General features: G+C 40.4%; 1 protein-coding gene across 1 annotated transcript in view; it reads left to right on the top strand.

The window, feature by feature from the left end:
* Window positions 1–19,980, top strand: part of LOC148870977 (uncharacterized) — a 38,429-nt gene that overhangs the window by 12,182 nt on the left and 6,267 nt on the right. Inside the window, exons 4-5 of the mRNA XM_088971057.1 lie at window positions 17,761–17,795; window positions 17,922–18,090. Of these exons, the coding sequence (XP_088827183.1) occupies window positions 17,761–17,795; window positions 17,922–18,090 (204 nt within the window). The remainder of the gene's footprint in view (window positions 1–17,760; window positions 17,796–17,921; window positions 18,091–19,980) is intronic.

Genomic DNA, 19,980 nt, shown 5'->3' with positions numbered 1-19,980 from the left:
CCATAGCTATGGTCCCACTATGTCCGTAGGGTAGAATGTGTCTAGTCATAGCTGATGGTCAATCTGCTATTCTGTTATTCTAGTTGTTATTTACTTTTCAGTTGTATATTGTTATGTGTTATGATGTAAACACCAAGGGCAGATGTGTCCTTTCATGTAACTAGCATAACATATAAATATTAAATTGAAGTGGCGGCGGCAAAACATTGAGATTCTGTCATTCCTTTCAAAGCATGTGTTCTACTGCTCTCTCACTACTCTTTCTCCTCTTTCTTCTTCACTTTCTCTTCTTTTTGAACCTGAAGTTTCTTAGTGATCAAGATTGATAGCAGTCTTGAATACCTACACGGTATCAGAGCCAAGTTAGGGTTTCTCATCTGAGTCTAATACCAGCCGACCACATGAGAATCTCCTAGGACTGGAAGCTGAAAAGGAGGAGTTCACAGACTAATTCTTGGAGATCGCCAGAAGTGTTAGCAGCTATTGGAAGCTTGTTAGGGTTGCAGAGTGTTGGTGGTCAGGAAGGATCAGAGAAGACTAGGGTTCGGGTAACCTTAGAAGGCAGCGAACATTTTTTCCTTGTAAGTTATTTATTTTCCAAGAGAAGTTCTATCAGAGAAGATAGGTTGGACCTATCTGGAGAGGGAGGCCGAACCATTCTAGGGTTTTCTCTCTTCGATTCACTAGGGTTTTACAGCAAACCCTACTGTTGGGCTGAACTGTCTCAACTTTGTTTCTCTCTGCTCTAGGGTTTGAAAGTGATCTTGCGGCAAGCCCTAATGTTAGACTGAACCTTGCGATCTACCTAGAGCTGTCCTCAAGTTTATTGTTAGCATTGATCAGATTCTAGGGTTTCTTATTAACCCTACTGCAAGTCTATCTATACGGTACTGATTGGATTGTGCAACTGAATTGTTCACTTTAAGGACTGATTAAAGCCCTAACTCTGCCAAGCATATCAGACCTACTTCTAAGCTGTTTTTCAGAGTCTTTTGGGGTTTTCGAACTCTCTTAAGGGGTTAGAGCTCTACGGATAGCTACTGTTGTGTTGGCTGGTTGGTTTCAGATCAGAGTTATCCCAGTTTTGTGCACATACACTGTGAATACAGATCAGGCCTATACTGTTTTTTTTATTGTGATTTGGGAACATCAGTTATGGTGCTGTTTTGAGACTTGACAGAAATGGAGTTTAAAAATCAGGCAGAAGGCAGCTTTGGGAACATCAGTTATGGTAGTGTTTCTGAGATGGGTGGTCAGATTACAATCGTGAAGTTTGATGGATCAAACTATTTGGAACGGGCCCAATCAACCGTGATGGCTATTGGGGGAAGAGGTAAATTAGGGTACCTCTTGGAAGATATGAAAGAACCCCCCAAGGGAGACACATATACCAAGTGGATCTAAGAAAACTATTCGGTTATGACATGGCTATGTAATTCTATGCAGCCTCATATTAGCCGAAATTACTTGTGGGCAAAGACAACTAAGGAGATATGGGATGTTATGAAAGAAACTTATTCCCAACCCCTTAATGTTGCCAGAGCATATGAATTGAAATGTGAAGTGAAAAATCCTAAACAATGAGAGAGACCGGTTTCAGTATATTTCTATACCTTACAGTCCCTGTGGCGTGAGATTGATCACTTAGAGACTCTTGAGTGGAAGATTCCCAAAGATGCACAGATATATAGAAAGCAGGTTGAGACAAACCGGGTATTTGAGTTTCTGGCAGGCCTAAATTCAGAGTATGATATTGTGCGGCAATAGATTTTGACTAGAGACAGTGTGACTCTCTCTCAGGCATACTCATTCGTACACAGTGAAGAGACCAGAAGGAAAGTTATGATGCAACCTCAGCCCCCCACACCAGCCTTTGTAGCGGTCAAACCCAAATCAGGGGATGATTCAGAGGACAGGAGGAAGGAAGACAAGAAGGATGTGGTATGTGAACATTGTAAGAAGCCCAAACATACAAAAGAAACATGTTGGAAACTGCATCCTCACTTGGTTCCTGCGAAGTTGAGAAGCAAGGGCACCACTCATGTGGCCGTGAACACTGATTCAACATCCTCATCTGGCACAAAAGCAACATCTTTAGAGACCTTAGCTACAGTTCGGGCTGCCCTAATACAGTTAGAAAAGGAAGTTGGAAATTCAGCTCAGCCACCGCAGTCACCATCAGCCCTTGCCACATCTGTCTTCGCACATTCAGGTAATCGAGCTTCAGCCTACCATGCCTCAGCTCCAGGTACTACTGAACCTTGTTGGGTAATAGATTCAGGTGCATCCGATCACATGACTAGCTTGCCTTCACTGTTTACCACTTACCATTTGTCTTCTGGTAGGGATAAAGTATCCATTGCTGATGGCTCCTTGGTTCCTATTTTTGGGAAGGGTGACATCAAGTTATCAGATACTATCTCCCTGTCATCTGTCTTACATGTTCCTAAGCTTGATACTAACCTTCTTTCAGTCAGTAGTATTACCAAGCATATGAACTGCTCAGTAACCTTCTTCCCTGACTGATGTGTTTTTCAGGACTTGGAGACGAAGAAGGTGATTGGGACTGGCCGTGAGACAAATGGGATCTATCTGTCCAGGGAGAGGTTCCGTCAAGAAGAGTCAGTAGAGAAGATGTCTTTTGTTTCTCAGAGTGTGAGTCCGGTTATGCTTTGGCATAACCGATTAGGTCATTTGTCCTTTCGGTCTCTAAAGAGTCTGTTTCCAGCTTTATTTGAGTCTATTGAGTTGTCTCAGTTGCAGTGTGAAAGTTGTGAGTTTGCTAAGCATTGTAGAAAGCCTTATTTATTGAGTAATAAAATGAGTGATAATTTTTTTGATATTTTGCATACTGACGTTTGGGGGCCTTATCACATCCCTTCCATGGATGGGTACAGATATTTCTTGTTATTTGTTGATGACCATACCCGTTTTTCTTGGGTTTATCTCATGCGTTCACGAGATGAGGTACTTGCCCTGACCCAAAACTTTCACCAAATGATCTTAACCCAATTTGATGCCAAAATCAAAATTCTCAGATTTGATAACGCAAAGGAATACTTTGCTAAACCATTGACATCTTATCTTCTTCATCATGGGGTTATCCACCAGAGCTCTTGCCCTCAAACACCTCAGCAGAATGGAGTTTCCGAAAGGAAGAATAGGCACATCTTGGAAGTGGCTAGAAGTCTCATGTTTATTTCCAATGTTCCTATCCGCTTCTAGGGTGATGCTATCCTCACGGTGGTATATCTTATTAATCTGGTTCCTTCCCGGGTCCTTGATATGAGATATCATTTTTCCCTTCTACACCCACGTGAGGACTTATTTTCTATTCCCCTTAAAACATTCGGTTGTACCTGCTTTGTTCAGCTTCTCGGACCCCATCACTCCAAGTTCGAACCCAAAGCCTCCAAATGCATCTTCCTTGGTTATGCACAAACTCAAAAGGGTTATTTCTGCTATGATCCTGTCTCAGGGAGGAAGTTTGTCTCCATGCATGTCACCTTCTTTGAGGAGACACCCTATTATCCTCGGGTTTCTCCTCAGGGGGAGAGTAGTGAGAGTAGGGGTTTGAGTCCTTGTCTTCAGGGGGAGAGCAGTGAGAGTGGGGTAGTTCCTTTGCCTATTCCATTGGGTGATGAGAGCTGTAATGGTGAGGGCGGTCAGAGGGAACAGGAGTTGAGGGGGAGCTGCAATGGTGAGGGTGGTCAGAGGGATCAGGAGTTGAGGGTCTATCACAAGCGGTGTAGGCAGGTTGACCCCGATCATCAGCAGTCCAGGCCAGCTCCAATCTCATCTGCAGCTCCAGGTCCAGGTGTTACAGTCCCAGGGCCCATAGAGACTTCCTCTGTTGTTGCCATTTCACCTCCTACAGATGATCTTGACCTTCCGATTGCAGTCCGTAAAGGGAAACGACATTGTACCACATCTACAGCCCACTGTATTTCCCATTTTTTATCCTATGATTGCCTATCTCCTACCTACAGGTCCTACCTTAGTTCCATTTCCAATGTCCCTATTCCAAGAACAGTGCAAGAAGACCTATCCGTCCCGGAATGGAAATATGCAATGCAGGTTGAGATGGATGCCCTGTTGAAAAATAACACCTGGGAGGTAGTTGATCTGCCCAAAGGAAAGAAACCAGTTGGATGCAGATGGGTATTTACTGTGAAAAATAATGCAAATGGATCCATTGAAAAGTATAAAGCTCGGTTAGTTGCAAGAGGGTTTACATAGACTTATGGCATAGATTACTTGGAGACCTTTGCCCCGGTAGCCAAGATGACCACTATTCGAGTCCTATTATCCCTTGCAGCAAGTCACACTTGGCCTTTGTACCAAATGGACGTGAAAAATGCTTTTCTGAATGGAGATCTGCAGGAAGAGGTTTACATGCGTTTGCCTCCTGGATTCTATGATGCAGAAACAGGTAAGAAGGTCTGCCGGCTCAACAAGGCTTTGTATGGTTTGAAACAGTCACCTAGGGCTTGGTTCGATAGATTCAGACTAGCCCTTGTGAAGTTTGGTTATGTACAGGCCCAGTCAGATCATACTCTATTCATCAAGAGGGTGGAGTCCTCCTTGACACTACTGGCAATATATGTTGATGATATTGTGGTCACAGGGAATGATAGCCATGAGATCGAGTCCCTTAAACAGCTCCTTCATCAAGAATTTGAGGTGAAAGACCTTGGTGTACTCCGGTATTTTTTGGGTATTGAGGTTGCTAGATCCAAGCAGGGGATCTTTATCTCTCAGAGGAAATATGTCCCAGACCTGTTGGCAGAAACTGGAAAGTTAGGTGTCAAGCCTGCAGATACACCAGTTGAACAGAACCACATGATTAGTGCAGAGAGTGGGGAGCTTCTTGAAGACAAAGTTATGTTCCAGCGATTGGTAGGAAAGCTCCTATTATCTCTGCCTCACTCGGCCAAATATTACTTATGTTGTTAGTGTTGTCAGCCAGTACATGCATTTTCCTAGAACCACACATCTTCTTGCGGCAGAAAGAATTTTAGCCTACTTGAAGAGATGCTCGGGTAGGGGTATACTGTTCAAGAACAACAACCACATGAAGGTGGAGGTCTATACGGATGCCGATTGGGCTGGGAGTGTTGATGATAGAAGGTCTACCTCAGGATAATGTGCCCTTGTGGGAGGAAACCTTGTCTCCTGGAGAAGTAAGAAACAAAGTGTTGTCTCTCGATCTAGTGCTGAAGCAGAATACAGGTCCATGGCCAACGGAGTGGCTGAAATCCTATGGCTAAGATCTCTACTTGAGGACTTGGGTATTGAGTATGAGAAGCCCATGATGTTGTATTGTAATAATCAAGCAACCATTAATATAGCACATAATCCAGTGCAGCATGATAGAACCAAACACATTGAAGTTGACCGCCATTTTGTACGAGAGAGGGTCTCATCTCAAGAAGTATGCCTCCCTTACATCACATCCAGTATGCAATTAGCAGACATCCTCGCTAAAGTCGTATCAAAAAAGAAGCTAGAAGCGGATCTATCCAAGTTGGGAATGATGAACATTTACTCCCAACTTGAGGGGGAGTGTAGAGAACATTGATGTGGGCCCCACAACTGTGGTCCCACTCTATCCTTTGGGTAGAATGTATCTAGTCATAGCTGATGGTCAATATGTTATTCTGTTGTTCTAGTTATTTACTTTTCAGTTTTATATTGTTATGTGTTATGATGTAAACACCAAGGGCAGATGTGTCCTTTCATGTAACTAGCATAACATATAAATATTAAATTGAAGTGGCGGCAGCAGAACATTGAGATTCTGTCCTTCCTTTCAAAGCCTGTGTTCTACTGCTCTCTCACTACTCTTTCTCCTCTTTCTTCTTCACTTTCTCTTCTTTTCGAACCTGAAGTTTCTTAGTGATCAAGATTGATAACAGTATTGTACACCTACAGTTATTATTCCTTTCGATGGTTTAAATTATTTAAAATGGTCAAGAGGGATCAAGTTGTACATTACTGCAAGGGGAAAGATAGGTTATATAAATGGGAGAATCAAAGAACCCAATTCTGTGAGTGCTGAACACGACAAATGGAACCAGGAAAATAGCATGGTCATGTCCTGGCTTTAGTGTTCATGCAACCTCAAATAAGAAGGAATTTTATGTGGGCTGAAACGACAAATGAAATTTGGGAACAAGCAAAATCAACCTATTCTGAGCTGTATCACTATGCAAAAATTTATCAGTTACATGCAAAATCATCCACTTGTAAACAGGGGGAGAGGTGCCTTTCTGTGTACAACTCAGACTTGACCTCTGTCTGGAAGGAGTTAGATCATTATCAAAGTGTGGACTGAAAGTGTGATGAAGATGCAAAATTATACAAGAAACTTGTTTCTCAACTAACAGTGTTTGCTTTCCTACATGGCTTGAATCTCGCATATGAATCTATCAGAGTTTAGATCCTAGGTTGCAAGGATCTTCCCTCAGTTCAGGAAGTTTATGCTCTTGTACAATCAAAAGAAAGTAGAAGGAATTTGATGAACAATTCTAGAGGGGCTGCAGTTGAATTGGCAGCAAAAGTGAGTGTGATTACAGGTGGGGAAAATACCTTTAAGAGGGGGGACTCTCAAAAAAAGACAGATGACAAAGACAAACTGTGGTGTATTCATTGCTAGAAACCCCGACACAGCCGAGATACATGCTGGGATCTTTATGGGAAGCTGAAATGGGCTCAAGATTTGAGTAAGAAACAAGGTTCAGATCTGAATAAAAGGTCAGGACAAGAAGGTACAAGAAAGAACACTGGCAAATATGGCTTCTCAGAAGAATCAACCCCCATTACTACTGTGACTCAGACTCACGCCTTTGAATCTGACCCAAGGGAGGATATTATTAATTCCTTCCATGACCATTTAGAGCTCTATGGTAGAGTAATTCGTCAGAGGGATGCTCCTCCCTCAACTTCATTTGCATTTACATCAGGTAACTCTGCCACAGCTTTCCACGTAGCATCTCATACCCCTGACACTCCTTGGATCATTAATTCTGGAGTGTCTAAACACATGACTGGTATGTCCTCTTACTTTCAAACCTATCACTTCCTTTCTAAAAGAGACAAGGTGAGACTAATTGATGGATCATACACTACCATAGCTGGTCAAGGAACCATTTCTCTTCCCTTTGGCCTTACCCTGTCTGATGTTTTACATGTCCCGGAATTTCCCATTAATTTATTCTCTGTTAGTAATATTACTAATTTCTTAAACAGCTCAGTGACCTTTTTCCCTTCAGTAGTCGATCTAGACTACAATCAATCTTGAATTAAAAAGAAAAAAGAATGAAAAATTGAAGAGAAGAAGAAGAGAAGAGAAGAAGAAAAGAAGTACACGAAGAGAGTTTCAGAAAAGAGAGAGTAGGTGATTATTTCTGCCAACCCCCTCTTAGTATTTATATAACTATTGGCTAACTATAAAAGGGCTAAACTGCCCTTATTGCTTACATGGCAAATAGAATAAGAAATAACTAATAATAAAGCTGAAATAACTACCAACTAAAACTGTCATATCTAACAGAAATATTGCTGCAATACGAATACTGTGGGGACCACATCAGTGGGGTCAAAATTAGTGTTATTTACACTCCCCCTCAAGTTGGGAATAGATATTTGTCATTCCCAACTTGCATAGATCTGCCTCTAACTTCTTCCTTAAAACAGCTTTGGTGAGAAGTTTTACAAGCTGCATGCTGGAGGTGATATACGGAAGACACTTCTTGAGATGAAACCCTTTCTCTGACAAAATGCCGGTCTACTTCAATATGCTTAGTTTTGTCATGTTGTACCGGATTATGAGCTATATTAATAGTAGCCTAATTATCACAATACATCATTAAGGGCTTCTCATAAGCAATTCCCAACTCCTCAAATAGTGATTTCAACCATAGGATTTCAGCCACACCATTAGCCATGGACCTGTATTAAGCTTTTGCACTAGAACGAGAAACAACACTTTGCTTCTTACTTCTCCAAGAGACCAGGTTACCTCCTACAAAAGCACAATATCCAGAAGTAGACCTTCTATCATCAATACTCCCAGTCCAATCAGCATCTGTATAAACCTCTATCTTCATGTGATTATTATTCTTGAATAGTATGCCTCTACCTGGGCACCTCTTCAAATATGCTAATATCCTCTCAACTGCAAGTAAGTGAGTAGTCCTAGGAGAGTGCATATACTGGCTGACAACGCTGACTGCATAATTGATGTCTAGTCGTGTGAGACAAAGATAGAGGAGTTTTCCAACTAACCGCTAGAACATAGCTTTATCTTCAAGTGGCTCTCCACCCTCTGCACTGATCTTGTGATTCTGTTCAATAGGTGTATCTGTAGGCTTAACACCTAACTTTCCAGTTTCTTCCAACAAATCTAGAACATACTTTCTTTGGGAAACAAAAATCCCATGTTTAGATCTAGCTACCTCAATACCCAAGAAGTATCGTAGCTCTCCCCGATCTTTCACCTCAAATTCTTGATGGAGTTGTTTGAGAGGCTCAATCTCACCATTATCATTCCCTGTCACTACAATATCATCCACGTATACAGCAAGCAAGGTCAAGGAAGAGTCCACTCTCTTAATGAACAATGCATGGTCTGACTGGGCCTGTATATAGCCAAACCTTTTAAGGGCTTGTCTGAATCTATCAAACCAAGCTCTAGGGGACTGTTTTAGTCCATACAAATCTTTATTCAACCGGCAAACTGCATGTAGACTTCTTCCTACAGGTCTCCATTGAGAAAGGCATTTTTGACATCCATCTGGAACAAGGGCCAAGAGTAACTGGCTGCAAGGGACAATAAAACTCTAATAGTGGACATCTTTGCTACTGGAGCAAAAGTCTCTATGTAGTCTATACCATAAGTCTGAGTAAATCCCTTTGCATCCAACCTAGCCTTATACCTTTCAATGGAACCATCAGCATTATGTTTCATAGTAAATACCCATCTACATCCAACCGGTTTCTTCCCTTTAGGCTGGTCAACTAGCTCCCAAGTATTATTCCTCAAGAGAGCATCCATTTCAACCTTCATTGCATCTTTCCACTCAGGAACTGACAAGGCCTCCTGCATTGTTCTGGGGATAGGAATATCAGTAATAGATGTGAGGAAGGACCTGTAAGAGGGGAACAAGTGATCATAAGACAAGAATTGGGAAATGCAGTGGGTTGTGGATGTGGTGCAATGTCGTTTGCCTTTACGAACTACAATGGGGAGGTCAAGGTCATCCAAAGGAGGTAAGGGCTCAACAGTGGAAGGTATCTTAGTGGAACCCATATCTGATAAAGGAACTGTAGTACCTGGATCTGGATCCGCAGAAGGAACTGGGGCTGGCTTGGACTACTGATGACCGAAATCAACCTGCCTTCATCGCCTGTGATAGACTCTCAAATCCCAGCACCTCTGACACCCCTCCCCATTACATCCCTCATCACTCAATGAAACAGGTAAAGGAACTTCTGATGAGTTAACCCCACACTCACTACTCTCCCCCTGAGGAGAAATCCTAGGATAATAAGGTACATCCTCGAAGAAAGTAACATCCATAGAGACAAATCTTTTCCCAAAAGTGGGTTCATAGCAGCAATATCCCTTTTGAGTTTGTGCATAACCGAGAAAAATACATTTGGAGGCCTTAGGATCAAATTTAGAACGATGAGGTCCAAGAATCTAAAAAAGGCAAGTACAACCAAAGGTTTTAAGAGGAACAGTAAACAAGTCTTTATCAGAGTATAGGAGGGTAAATGGAGGCTTCATGTCAAGAACCCTTGAAGGAACTCGGTTAATGAGATACACTACTGTAAGAATAGCATCTCCCCATAAACAAATAGGCACTTTGGAGTTAAACATGATGCTTCTAGCCACTTCCAATATGTGCCTATTCTTCCTCTCAGCAACCCCATTCTGCTGTGGTGTATGAGGACAAGTACTTTGGTGGATAATTCCATGGTCAAGCAAATAGGAGGCTAATTGGTTGGTAAAGTATTCTTTCGCATTATTGGTTCTGAAGATTTTCATTTTGACCCCAAATTGGGTTAAAATCATCTGATGAAAGATCCGGTTCAAAGTAGGAACCTCATCTCGAGAATGCATAAGGTAAACCCAAGAAAATTGGGTATAGTCATCAACAAATAACAAGAAATATTTGTACCCCCCCATAGCAGTGATGTGATAAGGACCCCAAACATCGGTATGCACAATATCAAAAGGATTATTACTTCTTTTATTACTCAATGAATAAGATGTTCTACAATGTTTTGCAAGCTCACAACTCTCACATCTCAAATTGGACATCTGAACAGACTCAAATAAATAAGGAAACAAACTCTTCAAAGACCAAAAAGATAAATGACCCAACCGATTATGCCAAAGCATAACCTGACTAACAGGCTGAGAAACAAAAGACTTCCTATCTTCACTATCTTCCCACTGTGAACTCTCTCTAAGCAGATAGATCCCATTCGTCTCACGGCCAGTCCCAATCACCTTCCTTGTCTCCAAGTCCTGAAAAACACATCGGTCAGGGAAAAAGGTTACTGAACAATTATGATGTTTTGTAATGCTACTGACTGAAAGCAAATTAGTATTAAGCTTAGGAACATGCAGAAGTGAAGATAAGGATATGGCATTAGACAACTTGATGTCTCTCTTGCCAGAAATGGGAACAAGGGAACTATCAGCAATGGACACCTTATCTCTGCTAGAAGATAAGTGATAGGTAGTGAACAGTGATGGCAAGCCAGTCATATGGTTAGATGCACCTGAATCAATTACCTAATAATGTTCAGTGTTACCTGGAGCTGAAGCATGATAAGCTGAGGCCCGAGTACCTGAATGAGCAAAAGCTGATGTGGGAGCTGATGGTGGTTGAGATGATTGAGCTGAATTGCCAATTTCCTTTTCCAACTGAGTCAGGGCAGCCCGGACAGTAGCTAGGGTGTCTAGGGGTGTGCCTTTTGTGCCCGATGAGGAGGCACAATCAGTATTAACAACCATATTAGCATTACCCCTTTTGTTCTTGAGTTTTGCTAGGACTAAATGAGGGTGCAACTTCCAACAGGTGTCTTTTAGTATGGTTGGGTTTCTTGTAATGTTCACATTACTAGATCCCACTTGTCTTCCTTCTTTACATCCCTCTCTATATCACCCCCAGACTTAGGTTTGACCACTGCCAAGGCTGGTGGGAAGGGCTGATGCTGCATCATAACCTTTCTCTTAGTCTCTTCACTATGCACTAAGGAGTAGGCTTGTGATAGGGTCACACTGTCTCTTGTCAGTAGTTGTTGTCTCACAATATCATACTCACGATTCAGATCAGCTAGGAACTCAAAAACCCTATTAGTCTCAACCTGCTTTCTATGAGTATGTGCATCCTTCTGGCTTTCCCACTCAAGTGTTTCTAGGTGGTCAATTTCATGCCACAAAGATTTCAGTGTAGAGAAGTAAATCGAGACTGGTTTCTCTCCTTGCTTAAGGTTGTTAACCTCACATTTTAGTTCATAAGCCCTAGCAACATTAAGGGGTTGGGAATAGGTCTCTTTCATGACATCCCAGATTTCCTTAGCTGTTTTCGCCCACAAATAGTCTTGGCTGATATGTGGCTGCATAGAGTTGCACAACCATGTCATAACCAAATAGTTCTCCTGGACCCATTTGGTATAGGTTTGGTCCTCCTTAGTTGGTTCTTTCACATCTCCCAACAAGTAGCTCAGTTTTCCCCTACCCCCAATGGCCATCATGGTCGATTGAGCCCATTCTAGGTAGTTTGATCCATCAAACATAACTGTTGTAATCTGAAAGATATTCTCAGACATGTTACCAGAATTGCTAGTCCCGAAAACACCTTCCCCTTGACTCTTGAACTCCGTTCTTGATCAAGAATTAATAAAGAACCCTTTTTTAATTACTTTAATAGGAGAAACAGCACCCAAACAACTGATAACAACCGGGCTAGGTCTTCCAAAGAACACAGAAAACAGAATTCTGAACGAAACCAGTTCAAATTCTGATCTGAAACAAATAACAGTTCTGAATTTTAGGGTTTTCTCTCAAAACCCTAAAGAAAGCACAAAAAATTCTGAAGCCGCACCTCTCAGACTAAACCAAGATGATATTTTCTGAACATAATCACAAGAAAAAGCTTACTTTATGAAAAAATCTCTGGCCGCCACCTTCTGGTTGATGCAAAACCCTAATCGTGAGGATCCGAAGCTTCTTCTGATTCTTCCTGACTGTTGGAACTCTCCTAGACTTCTACAATCTCTTTAGTAGCAGTCGCACACTACCAGTAACCTCCAAGAATCAGCCGATCCTCCTTCCTTGTTGAAAAAACTTCCAAACCTAGGAGGTTCTCATGCAGTCGGCCTAATCAGACTAGCATAAGAGCTCCTAGGTCGGCTCTGGTACCAAGTAGTCAATCTAGACTACAATCAGTCTTGAATTAAAAAGAAAAAAGGATGGAAAATTGAAGAGAAGAAGAGGAGAAGAATAAAAGAAGTACATGAAAAGAGTTTCAGAAAAGAGAGAGTAGGTGATTATTTCTGCCAACCCTCTCTTAGTATTTATATAACTATTGGATAACTGTAAAAGGGCTGAATTGCCCTTATTGCTTACATGGAAAATAGAATAAGAAATAACTAATAATAGAGATGAAATAACTACCAACTAACACTGTCATATCTAACAAAAATATTGCTACCATACGAACACTGTGGGGACCACATCAGTGGGGTCTACGTCAGTGTTCTTTACACCTTCTTACTGTGTGATTCAAGATCTGGACTCAGGGAAGACGATTGGTAGAGGATGTATGGTGGATGGGCTTTACATGCTGGAGAATAAGGCTGGTCTTCAAGTCACAAAGCCTAAGAGTCTGTATTGTAAGAGTCAGGCTATTTATGGCATTGTTGTCTTTGTCATTCATCTTTTGAGTCTTTAAAAGTGGTGTTTCCAAAGTTATTTAAGTCAATGTCAGTTTCAAAATTTTCTTGTCAATTGAGTAAGTAGTATAAAACTCATTTTTCTTGAAAGAATAATAAATCTGAATTTCCTTTCCACATTGTTCATTCTGATGTTTGGGGCCTTGTTACTTTACCATCTGAGAGTGACTATAAGTATTTTATTACCATTATCGATGATTATTCCAGATATACATGGGTATATCCCATGTGAACCAGGGATGAAGTACCAAAAATTATCCAAGATTTTCAGCGGATGATCTTCACCCAATTTCAAACTGAAATCCAAATCTTTCAATTAAGAAATGCCAAAGAATATTTTCGTAGTGATCTCACGGAATTTTTTGCTTCACGTGGTTCACTTCACCGTAGCTCTTGTGCCCGAACACCACAACAAAATGGTGTTGCTAAAAGAAAGAACTGACACCTTCTTGAAGTGGCCTGGGGTTTACTAATCAATATGAATGTCCCGAAACATTTTTGGCTTGAGGCTATCCTTTGTGCTACCTATCTCATCAACCATATGCCCTCTCATTGGTTAGAGTGCAAAGCCCCACATCAACTTCTTTTTCCTAAGGCTCATCTTCTTTTTATTCCTCCTTGTGTGTTTGGTTGTCGTTGTTTTGTTCAAAATTTGTCACCCACTCGTGGAAAATTAGACCCCTGTGCTATTCCTTGCATCTTCTTGGAGTATTCTTTCACTCAAAAGGGATACCGTTGCTTTGGTCCTGTTTCTCGAAAGTTTTATGTTTCCATGGATGTCTCTTTCTTTGAGAGAGCTTTTTTTTCCCCGTTTCTCCTCAGGAGGAGTATAAGAATGAGGAGAAGTTGGTTTAGCTCCATCCTCTTCTTAATCCTCCTCCCTTTCGTGTCTTCTTTCGTCGTCACAAAGGCCAACCATGTTCAAGAATTGTGGAGAACCTAGAAGTTGTACCACCAATGCCATCAAACTCTCCAGGGGCGGATCATACCCATTCAGGTATCTTGGTTCCTATCGATTCTTAACCCTATTGCTATTGATATTTCTGTTGCTAATGACCTTGACCTTCTTATTTCTCATCGGAAAGGTGTTAGATCTTGTACCACTAAACACCCCATTTCCCACTTTGTTTCCTATGAAAACATTTCACCCTCTTTTCGGGCCTTTCTCACTTCAATTGACAGTGTTCCTATCCCTAAGAATGTGGAAGAAGCTCTTTCGGTGCCTAAATGGACAGATGCTATGAAGGAAGAAATTAATGCTCTACATAAAAATGGTACATGGGAACTAGTAGATCTTCCTAAGGGAAAGGATCTAGTTGGATGTAAATGGGTTTTCATAGTTAAACATAGGGTTGATGGCACGATGGAGAAGTATAAAGCTCGTTTAGTGGCAAAGGGGTTTACACAAGTGTATGGAGTTGATTATGCAGAAACTTTTGCACCCGTTGCCAAGATGAACTCCATTAGAGTCATTTTCTCCCTTGCTGCTAATCTTGACTGGGATCTGCATCAGCTCGACATCAAGAATGCCTTCCTGAATGGTGACCTTGAAAAGGAAGTATACATGGTACAACCCCTGGTTTTCGGGATCAAGGTAATGAACAGAAAGTGTGCAGGTTAAAGAAATCATTATATGGGCTGAAACAATCACCGAGAGCCTGGTTTAGCAGATTCCATGCAATGGTTCAGTAGAAAGGATATAAGCAGTGTCAATCTGATCACACATTGTTTGTGAAAAGAGAGGAAGGAAAAATTGCAACACTGATGGTATATGTTGATGATATAATTATCACTGGCAATTGGAAGGATGAAATTCAAAAGTTGAAAATTTTTCTTGCTACCCAGTTTGAAGTAAAGAATCTAGGTCCTCTAAGGTACTTCCTTGGAATTGAAGTGGCCCGCTCACAAAAGGGTATCTTCATTTCCAAAGAAAGTATGTCTTAGATCTACTCCAGGATACATGAAAATTGGGAGTGAAGCCAGCTGATTCCCCTATTGATCCTAACCACAAATTAGGTGACTACCAAGGTGAACTTATCAAAGATGTGAAACAGTTTCAGAGACTTATAGGAAGATTGTTATATCTTTCTATAACTCGTCCCAGCATGGTTATGCAATGGGTGTTCTTAGCCAGTTCATGTATGCTCCTAAGACCACTCATCTTGAAGCAGCAAAAAGAGTTCTCAGATATCTTAAGAAGTTCCCAGGTATAGGCTTGTTGTTTCAAAAGCATGGACATTTGAAAGTTGAAGTGTACACTGATGCATATTGGGTAGGATCCCTGAATGACAGAAAGTCAACTAGTGGCTACTGTACCTTTATATGAGGAAATTTAGTTACCTGGAGAAGCAAAAAGCAAAATGTGGTAGATAGATTTAGTGCTGAAGCTGAATATTGGGAAATGGCTCATGGAGTGGCTGAAATTATGTGGCTAAAAAATTCGTTGAGTGAGTTGGGTTTTCTAGTAGACAGACCTATGACCCTATTATGTAATAACAAAGCAAACATAAACATTGCTGCTAATCTAATGCTACATGATAGAACTAAACACATCAAAGTCGACAAACACTTAATTAGAGAAAAGGTCGTCACAGGGGAAGTGTGTACTCCTTATGTTAGCTCTGAAGATCAACTTGCAAACATCTTTACAAACGGGCTACACCACTCACAGAGTCATGATTTATGTGACAAGTTGGGCATGATTGACATCTATGTCCCAACTTGAGAGGGAGTATTAAAAGCTGTTATTTCTCTAAGTGTAGTACCGTAGAGTACTATTGTAATTCTCCTCTTTTATTTTTTAGTTGTTGTCGCCCTAGTATATATACTAAAAAGCTAGTTCCACCAGCAACCTTTTTGCTCTCAAATCTTTCTTCTCTCTTCTTTCTTCTTTTCTTCTTCTCTCCTGCATAGCAGTTTCACTTCGAAGTAACTAGTCGCCATGTCAAGCAGGTCGCCAACTGGGTCCCAATCAGGTTAGCAGGGTCTCAGGGGAGGTCACCCCTAATGCCGAGGTCCCTAGTTCGGTCGTCAATGTAGGTAGGTCACCAGTTGGGTCTCTATTAGGTCGACGGAGGTAGGTCGCTAGTTAGGTCTCTATCAGGTCGGTGGAGGTAGGTCGGTAGATGGGTCTTTGTCAGGTCGATAGAGGTAGGTTGCAGCTGGGTCTCTGTCAGGTCGATAGAGTTAGGTCGCCAGCTGGGTCTCTATCAAGTCAACGGAGGTGTAGGGTAGGCAAGTTGACCACCACGTCATGCAGGTTGCTACCTGGACCTTAGTCAGGTTAGTGGGACCTCGGCAAGAGGACCTCAGTCAGATCCTTGTAACAGTCAAATGATTAGGGAGATTTGCTTTTTTCTTTTACGCTTTTACCTTGTTTCTTTTCGTTTCGGGTCCATCTATAAAAAGGGCCTAGCCTGAGGATTAATGCATATCATATTTCCTTCAAAATCTCTCTTCTCTTAAAATCTTCAAGAGGTTGTGTCTCCCTCGAAGGGACACCTGCAGTAGGCAGGTTCCTACCACAAACAGGACTGAATCTATAGAGAACCAAAATTTGACAAGCTTTAAGTATTTTAAAGGAAACATGGCTTAATCATCAATAAAGCATGGTATGGATAAACATGTTAAAATAATTATTGTTTGATTAAAATTTATTTTATTGAGCACCCATATATGCATGTCTCACCCCCCCCCCCCGGTGAGAATGATGAATGATTAAATGGAGAAAAGTCTTATTGAAGGTCAACATGGTTGGTAAAGAAGGAATTAATGATCTGAATTATCAGAGGAAGATATTCAGATATTAATAGAGAAGAAAAATTGCAACATCAGAAGAAAAAGAGAGAGAGAAAGAAAGAGGATCAAACTGGTACTCACAAGTAACTTCAAAATGAACTCTAATTCTATTAATCCAACTCTAAAATTCCAATTAAAACTGCCCATTTGTAGACTAAACATAAGGAGCTGAATCTCCCTTTACAGACTCCAATTTAGACCAAAATACTAACCTATAATTACTTGCAAAATGCTTCAAAACTAAAGCAAACCCATAAACATGTTTAAGTATTGACACGCTCGATACTCAATTTTCAAGTATCAAGTGTGTCAATAAGTCACTATTTCTAATATCCTTTATTTCGCCAGTTTGATAATTCACAAATTCTAATAGGATAGGTATTAGTGTTTAAGGACATCAAACGGCCCTTACTCTCAATATTTAATATATTGGTAACCTTGGAAACTGATACATGTCATGCAATATGATAATATATGTGTTGATACTTTGAACCATGCCTGCAAGTAACCCTTAGGACATTCAAATAGGACTTAGAAAATCCTACTAAAACCAATTTAATGAAAATAAAGTAGCAGCTCACAATTTTATTACAAATAGTAATTCCGGAACTGCTTTAGATAGTAATTCTAAAAGTTTCTATAAAAAGTAATTCCATTTTTATTAAAAATAGTAAATGTTTAGAAGATTGAAACTTAAGCCTAGGACCACCCCCATGATTTTTTCTTTTTCTTTTTTGTCAATTGAGCTTTTGTTAGTCTTGTCAAACTCATACTAGAAGACATGGTTGAACTGTTAATACCAAGAATGGTAACCATGGTGTGAAATCATGAAATGTATGGAAGATCAATTATCACGTCCTCCATTTTTGGCAATGCATGCCGACTTTATGATCATCTTTTTTTGTTGTCCTTTTGTCTTGAACATGCATTTTGCTGTTAATCCATCACTAACATGGATTTTTTTTTCCATTTCTGTAAAATTTGCAGGTCAAAATTCAGTGCCTTGCACCAAGAAGAGACAGGTTTTTGCTTTTAGCTTTATACTGCAATTACCATACTTACCAAGCTGGCATTTACAATACCTATGAATTCTCTGACTCCATTTTTAATACTTTGCCTTTTCATTTTTGTGGATAACTATATTTCAGGGCTGAACAATGGAAAGAAAGAAATCCCCAGCCGGAAGATCTCAATACAGACTATAATGATATGGATAGTAGGTCAGATGGGTCTGATATCATCTTCACTACAAGTGTTGGATCTACTTCTAGTAACCATTTGGGCAACACATCTCATCAAGGAGATCTTGGGAGTAGGGTGTGGTTACCTTTTTACCTCAACCATCTCTCTTGCTTTGTTTCTTAAGCATTGAATACTCATTTCTTGCTGCTTAAAAGGAGCCATATTTAGGAGCTAAAGTATTTAATATATGAACCTCCGAGTGTATGTTGCAAAGCATGTATCTTTCTGCAAATCTCTTGCAACTTTGCAGGCAGATCACCTTAACCTTGCCCAGTCCTCTTAGGAAGAAGATCAATTTTGTATGCATATTACCAAGCTGGTGATCATCTAATGTAATATTTGGTGGAACAAAAAACTACAGGGCTAATTATCAAAAAAAAAAAAAAAAAACAAAACAAAACAAAAAACTACAGGGCTGTTTGCCAAGTCTTTCTAGGTAGATTTTCAACAGCCCAGTAGACAAGAAGACGCACTGAGCTTTTGGGTCTTGTCTTTAAAGACCAAGATTGTTTGGTTCACATTGTGGTCTACTGGGCTGTTAAAAACGTCTGGGAAGGCTATTTTCAGCGCAGAAAGACCAAAGGCTTCATTTGAAGCTTCCTGATTTTCAAATTTTTCAGTCTTTCTATGTGCTCATCTATGCAATACTAAATGGTAAAAGATCATTTTTTGGTCTTTTGAGCTTCCCACAGACTTTTACTGAACAAATGATGTAGGGAAGGATGGTCTGCTGTCTCCAATTCTTGATGACAGAATAAACAGCTAGCTGATGGAATTCCCATACCTCTTCTTTAGAGTTTCTCTTATAAGGAACTTTCCTGAGACTGCAGTGCATATTAGAGGTGACCAGTGAATACTAGATCTTGTGTTGGAACATTTTTGTGTTTGCCATCGGCTACTTAAATAAAGAGTGCACTGTAAGCGCATAAAATTTATCCTATCTCCTTATTTTGGAGTCCTGTATGCCTGGTAATGGAGGAGTATCTCTGAAATCTCTGCAATAATTAAGTGAATTCACCAAAAAAAAAATCCCAATCCTGTGACCTAGTGATCAAGACAGGCCTGTTGTCAATTATCTCATACGACTCAACCACAAGAGAACTTTTGTTGTCAATGATGCTGTATAGAATGGGATAATGTTCCACTACAATAGAGCTAAATCTTGTTTGCATGGTGCTGTCAACAGACCCTACCATGCAATTAAGTTTTTAACCCTAGATTAGTTAACAATTACACCTCTAATGAGTTCTCAAAACCAATTGGTCTCGAGTGGCTTAGTAAGAAATTTCCTCCATTATCCCTTTGAACACACCTAATGTCCTTCCCCAAAATATGGTCCAGAAAGTTTCAGCATGCATAATCATCATTTGCCTTTTCTATGTCAACTTTGCATACTACCCTTGGTGCACCACGTCTAAGTCAACAGTCTGTAGCTCATTTCATGGAAAACTTGCCTCCATAGGGAAATGTGCCTGGAGTTTGTAAAATAAATGCAAGCAAACCTGTATCCTTGGGGCCAAGATCTTAATGATTATTTTGTGCATTCTCTCCAATAGAGTTATTGTTGAAACCTTTCAACTCCATTGCCCATCCAGTCTTCAGGATAAGTGCTATAAATGTTTCATTTAGGTTTCTTTCAAAACCTGAATTTGAGTGAAGGTCTGTTAGCATTCTCATGATGTCTTTCTTCACTACTTCCCAGCACCTTTTGAAGAAAGACATTGTAAAACCATTCACCCTCCATCTCTTTTATTATCCTCCACACTTCTTCCTCTCTGAAAGGATTTTTCAATGTTTCCTAATATTTACCAAAAAGAAATATGGTTTAGCATGATAAGAATTCAATTAATTCAATGCTTCCTTGTATTCATCCTCTTCTATTTTCCCATCCACCAGCATTCTTTTGATTGTCTTCTTCCTGTTTCTTTTGTTAGCTATACAGCAGGTAAAAAAAAAAAAAAAAGA

Source organism: Nelumbo lutea, chromosome 2 (assembly GCF_056320005.1).
Source record: "Nelumbo lutea isolate HS-2025 chromosome 2, American lotus-T2T, whole genome shotgun sequence".
NCBI classification, from domain to species: domain Eukaryota; kingdom Viridiplantae; phylum Streptophyta; class Magnoliopsida; order Proteales; family Nelumbonaceae; genus Nelumbo; species Nelumbo lutea.
Note: the sequence above shows the minus strand (reverse complement) of the source record. Positions and strands in the feature narration are given on the sequence as shown.